Raw genomic sequence first — 6,331 nt, 5'->3', positions numbered from 1 at the left:
TTTCTACTATAATCATACTATATTCCATTAGTTTTATGAAGTACACTTTTCAACCAAAAACAATAGGAAGTATGTAATCTTTTCTGCCAGAGCAGCTACAAGTAAAGATAAACAGTTTGTCCAAACAACAAATACTAATTTGGAGCTACCTCCTGTCAATGTTTAACAGTGCTTTTGTCAAATGTTTTTATCTGAATAAACTAAAACGGTCTGTTAACTCGTCCTAAAAATTTCCCCCAAATGCTTCAAGAAATCTTCCTCCCCCTAAAAATTATACAACGTATGTGTATATATACCTCAACCACCAGAGAGACACTATGATGAAGAGATCAGCAACTTCCTCTTCTGGGTTCGACAAGATCCTACATGTTGGAAACTTCCCCTTCCCCACAGAAGAGCAATGATCCAACCAAACGCGGGAAGCTCAAAAAGCCATTCGACCAGCAAGTCTGCTCTCTGATATTCTTCTGTCTATCGCGGCATCTACCGAATTCATCTGAAATACACGTAGATAAGTTAATTAGGTAGAAATTAGCCAGAAAGGATAGTTCTGTTCAAGAGATGAATCGTATAATAAAGGATATCTCCGTGCGCAAACATGTTGCCTTTTGATTGAATCTAACCTGGCTATTTCTCTGATCGCACCATCATAAAAGATTAACAAGAAAATGCTACCGATTGGGTAATAACAACCCTGTTGGCCATAAATTCTCATCCCACCCCAGAACACTTCATTGGAATGATAGTAGAGGGATTGAATGAATACCAACAAACATTGTTCTACTATTAAACCACAAAAAATAAAATACATACACGTCATGATCGCGTCGGCTGCCAGGTTGAAGAACCCTCTAGTCAATTGGAGCACAGTTGTTAGTTTTGTAAAATACCAACTACCAGAAGATAATGTTAAATACCTACTTGGCACTTCTGAAGCCCACGATAGATATGAAGAGAAAAATCAAGAATGCAACCGTGCAAGTTTGTTCAATTAGGAGAACCTCTCTAATCTTTATAATATGTGAGAAATTGGAAACATAATCTGGATGTGGAAAACATCATCCCCACATCAAGTTGGATATGCAAATTAAGCCATTTTAAATAATGGAGATAGTTGCCACTTACCTGGCTAGTTTCATCATGCACCTGATACTTCAACAATGACATCCTTCTCTCCTCCTGTTAAATTAATCCCATCCAAATTAATAGACAACAAAAGAACTCATAGATTACAAACTTTCAGAAACCTTACCATGTTTCACAAATAAAAAACAATAGATTCCCAGTAGTTAAAGAACTAACCATGGACATTGGTTCATCATCCCAAACCAAATAAACCTCTTTCGCGCCAGGCTGGGTAGCAGGAGCTTTGTTAGCGATCACAGGAGGGGGGCCAATTGAAGGACCACTTGTATTTGGACCCGAGGCATATGAATGTGAATTCATGAGTGACCCGCCTAAAGCAGAGAGGGAAAAAGTTATTGTAATAAATGATAAAAAGTTGTTATAATTCATGGGTGAATGGGGTGCATCCCTCGATAAACAAAACGCGCACACTAATTCTTTTAGAAGAAAAAAAATGATACCGCATTTATGTAAAAAGATTAGATAATATGTAGTCTTTTTCACTTTGCTACAACAAAATAAAGACTTAAACGTTTAACAAACAAGAAATATAAATGTTGATAGTTCTTACTATCATATACTTATACGATGCTTTCAACAAAAAAAAAAAATATATATATATATATATATATACTTATACGATGCTTGTAAGTTTTATATTTTCTGTAGATGCTCAAGCTCGAGGCAAAAACATATCGTCTCGCCTTAAGGCGCCTCGAGGCGTACACAACTACTAAAATTTAAGACATTGCCTATACTTATAGACACATATGTTAATATTACATCTGTTAGATGAGCATTATCAATAATACACAATAAAATCAACTGACAAATGATACATTACTATATTTTTAATAGAATTTTTCGATTGACCAGTCACCTTAGTTTTTTTGAAAAGTAACCTATCACCTTAGTATATAATAGTGACTCGCAAAAGGTGCTGTATCAGAAAGATGGGTTGCAAAATATAAGTAGAGCCTTTCAGCAAAGGCATCGTATTACACAAAGTAGCCGAATGTGTGCGGGTGTGATAATATAGTTATTGGCTATCCCTCTCTTAGTCTGACGCATACATGGCAAGCTTCAGAACGCTAGAACGTTACTACTACAAAAAAACACCCTAAATGTGACAAGGGGAAATAGGAAACTAGCATGTATATTGTATAATGTAAATTTGGGTGGAAGAGAATCCAAACCTTGGAAGCTTGGATCATGATAGGAATTTGTCCACGAACCATTACCACCAGCATGTGCGTCAAAGGAGTTTTTATGTTCTGCAGGGGAGCTTAATGGGATTGCGGCTGAAAGTGCAGGAGCCGAAAATGGTGAACTATTTGCTGCTGTTGTATTGTTACCACTAACAGGGAATAGGGGTTGAGGCACATGAGCTGCTGATGAGGTATGCCCTGGTGGAGTCATCTGAATTGGAGGAATTGCAGGGGACGTAGTTGATGTCAAAGTAGGATTAGCATTCTGAATAGGGAATAAAGGCTGCTGCGGTGTCAACCCTAAGGGCCCCAAGGGAGGCAATGGACCTGCTTGTGGCTGCGAAAACCAAGCAGATTGTGGGCGAGGAGGAAGCGGCCAACCTGGAGGATGCAATGCCATTGCGGAGCTATAACTGTAACCAAATAATGAACATTAATACTCAAAAGCATGTCATGTTTGCCTGTCTACCACAGGGTGCATCTTACTTGCATTTATATGAAGATGATGGTTGGTTAAAACATTAATAGGAATTTGTTTCAATTTTATGTCAGTTCATGGGGGAAGAGGATCAGAGCCTCAGAGGTAACATGAAGTTCGAATTAGCACATCATAAAGCAGAAAGAGCATTGTTCAACAAAGCTTTTAAAAGTTATAACTTATAAGGTATACCCAACGTGGATTGTGGGTATTAAGTTTTTGAACAAGCACTGGGTGTTAAGTTTAGAACAAACAAATACTTTTAATTCTAGAAAAAGCTAAGAGAATGTAAAATTACGTTTCATCAACTAAAGTGTAATCTTTAAGACTGATGAACAAGACCTAATAACAATAATCTCAGAGCAAGAGCTTACTGTGGTTGCATTGCACCAAAAGTGGATTGTGGAGGATACCCAACGCCAAGAGAACCTGGCATCATACCACCAACAAAATTGGAAGCTGGAACTTCCACTCTGGCCAACTTCGACATGGGTTCTTCGTCTGCACAGAAATCAAATTTTCATAACTTAATACCCACTGCTTATACTATACTTTTACATCATCGTCCAACCAAGATTTCAAAATTACAATTGGTAGCAACGATCAATCGACTTTTTCTTTGCAAGAGAATGTTCAATAACAACACAAAAGCTAAAAGGGTGCAAAAATGGGAGGAAAAAAAAAAGTTAAGGAGACACAGATCACGAGATTCAATTTCAATTACTTGCAGATTTCACTTTTTTTTGTATCGTTCATGAGTTTTGTGTTCTTTCTGTCATATGTAATAATATGTTTTCTTGCCCATTTTTACTTTTTCAACAGTATAGTCGTATAGAGCAACACTAAGTAGTTACAACTACATAATTTGAACCAGAAATGTTTAAATAAACATGTCGTCTAAGAATTAACATAAACATTGGTAATCCAGCGTGCTTAACAACAATGTACCTTAACACAGTATAAGAATGGTCAAGTTTTCCAGTCGAAGTGAAGACTTCGTAAGTCTAAGAATCACTTCAGGTTCATTCTATGCCACTTTAGGTCGTTGAAGTTATAAATGGGGGCCCACCAGTCTAGGTGAAGCCTGAGTCAGATGTTTGAGAACAAGACACATGATGATAGGAAACCAAAGAAGGAAATCAACCAAAAAGAAAAGGAACACCTTGACTTCACAACAAGTGTTGAAGTAGGTAATTTAAAGCCTGCAGTCTGCATGAAATACGTAAAACATCTCTCCCCGACTACTAAACTAAAAGTGGGCATAAGCTTAAATGGGAAACAATTAATTTGAAATTACTATCTCCTAAACTGAACTAGGTATTTTTAAAATTAACAGGTCGCTATCTTTATCTTTAAAAGTGGACTCTCATTCCCTGAATCCCTTTTCAAACTGATGACATTATTCTCACGCATAGCCACATAGGCATGTGAGAATTACCCTTACTACTAGCAATGCATGTCTCATTTCCTATATAGAAGATTTTTTTATACCCACACTACCACGGTTCGTTGTTTGTTTTTTAAGCGTTAGTCAACTGTGTCAAGAACCATCCAAATTAAATTAACCTCAAAAAGAATAAATTGAGAATCTAACTTGTTGGTATGACAAAGAGATATAAAGCTCATTATAACAAGCCAACAAGGTTTGTAGATACATGTTCAGGAAATACCATGTAGAGAAGACTTAAATGCCCCTCAGAAACAAAACTTCTTAGAGATGACTAAAATACAGACTCTACATGAATAAAAATGAGGTAACAAAATTCACAGCTAATCAATTATCTAACATGATCAAACACATCAACATACCTTGTTCTCCGTAGTGCGCAGCCAGAATTTCTGGTGGAATTCCTTGCATCCCAAATATTTCGATTTCGGTTGATTCTCTATCAGCTTTAGCATTGGGAACTCTGAGAGGTTTTTTGAATAGCAACAAATGGTAAAATGTCAATAACATGGCAAAAGCAGAAGTGTAATATCAAATTTTGAAAGCAAAAAGAGCTGTATACTTATTCTTGAAAAAAAGTAACTGATGTCTGTAACAAATATTCAAGATTTTTTTCCTGCTTGTTGTTAAGAAAAAGTTACAATTTTGGACCTTTAAGCTATAAATTCCGACAAACTTCACTTATAAGAGGATGGCAAACTGAATATTGTAAAACAGAACATGTATGCGTATTGGATCGTTGGAGTGCCCACACGTGACAAGAGTATGCCGAACATGATATGCAAGAGAGGCCCAACCTACTAAGTAAACTGACCTAGAGTAGAGACTAGAGTGAATGTCACTAAGAAGCTACAACCAATAACAGTAGACGATCATCAGATATTTACATTCTTCTATCTAATACATAAAAATCATCCTGCTCATTGCGAGGACTAAAAGGAAGATGCCCGGACTCTTTATATCAATCTCTTCGTTCATTATCCAAATGTAAGGAAAAGGAACTATCCCCAATGTGTTGTTCAGGGGCGTGGGAGAGGGGGTGCCATAGGTGAGACGGCACAGTGAGAGGAGTAAAAGGAAGACGCCCGGACTCTTTATATCAATCTCTTCGTTCATTATCAAAATGCAAGGAAAGGAACTATCCCAATGTTTTGTTCAGGGGTGTGGGAGAGGTGGTGCCATAGGTGAGACGCCACCGCCCCTCACCTCCCCAGTCCCCCCAACACCCACCCACCCTCTCAAACAACAAGAAATAATAGAAGAATCGAACGCCCCCTCAAATATACCGAACTAGAACTTAGTAATTTCCTCCTGATAGAATGTAATTCGAGTAATAAATCATTTTGCCCCAAGTACTTTGAAGCACTAAATACATAATTAATTATTATGCTCATTCACATTTATCTAAATTATAACAAAAAAAAAAAAATTATGTGAGCCTAAGTGGAAATTTTTCTCAGATTCGCCACTGGTTTTGTTAACAACAAATAATCATAGAGAAAAAAAAAATATGACCATTTGAATGCTAATAGGAAAGGGAATGCAGAAAACACCAGATCAACACCAAGAAATAAGATACTAAATTACTAGATTCAGATTAGGGTTTAATGGGAAAAGTAGAGATTACTTGGTGACGGTTTCCTTGTGAACCTGAAGAACATGGATCGACATTCCACCGGCGGTGGAGAGCTTTTTATGGCAGACATGACATTTAAAGTGTCTAGCTTTCTGATGCTGAACAAGAATCTTCTCATCGTCGAACTCTCGATCGCAATAATAACACCATACTTTAGAAGCTCTCTTCTTCTTCTTCCCCATCTACAACTACGCCTCTAATTGGGGGTTTCTTCTTGTGATTCGCTTGGTAATTTGAGCTCAAGGTTTCCGTCTTCTCGAATAAGGGTTAGCGATGAGGACTTCGACTCTCTCTCAATCTCTTCTTCATTAGGATTTTATATCGCTGGGTACGGGATATGGTCTTTGGGTGTCCGTGTGAATTTAGGTGACGCTAGGGCGGCTGCGGCCTTTGGGACATCAAACTTCCCGGGGCATCCATGTCGAATGAATAAGATT

General features: G+C 37.5%; 1 protein-coding gene across 2 annotated transcripts; it reads right to left on the bottom strand.

Moving 5' to 3' along the window:
• SUF4 (zinc finger (C2H2 type) family protein) lies at positions 1-6,331 on the bottom strand. 2 transcript variants are annotated; one of them, XM_086665194.1, is made up of 7 exons: positions 5,886-6,331; positions 4,621-4,721; positions 3,186-3,312; positions 2,322-2,746; positions 1,303-1,457; positions 1,126-1,179; positions 1-496 (listed from the first exon to the last, which is right to left on the bottom strand). In XM_086665194.1, exons 1-7 carry the CDS (start codon positions 6,074-6,076, stop codon positions 425-427), a joined length of 1,125 nt encoding a protein of 374 aa, XP_086521320.1. In that variant the 5' UTR covers positions 6,077-6,331; the 3' UTR covers positions 1-424. The 2 variants fall into 2 exon arrangements, 1 of the variants encoding a protein (XP_086521320.1); XR_015236704.1 differs by lacking the exons at positions 1-496; positions 1,126-1,179 and having other exon boundaries at positions 1,303-1,705; positions 1,760-2,746; positions 5,886-6,300.

Source organism: Eschscholzia californica, unplaced genomic scaffold, assembly GCF_041429995.1.
Source record: "Eschscholzia californica isolate CP2 unplaced genomic scaffold, dmEscCali1.0.p SCAF_3, whole genome shotgun sequence".
Lineage (NCBI taxonomy): Eukaryota > Viridiplantae > Streptophyta > Magnoliopsida > Ranunculales > Papaveraceae > Eschscholzia > Eschscholzia californica.
This window is presented reverse-complemented; position numbering and strand designations above follow the sequence as displayed.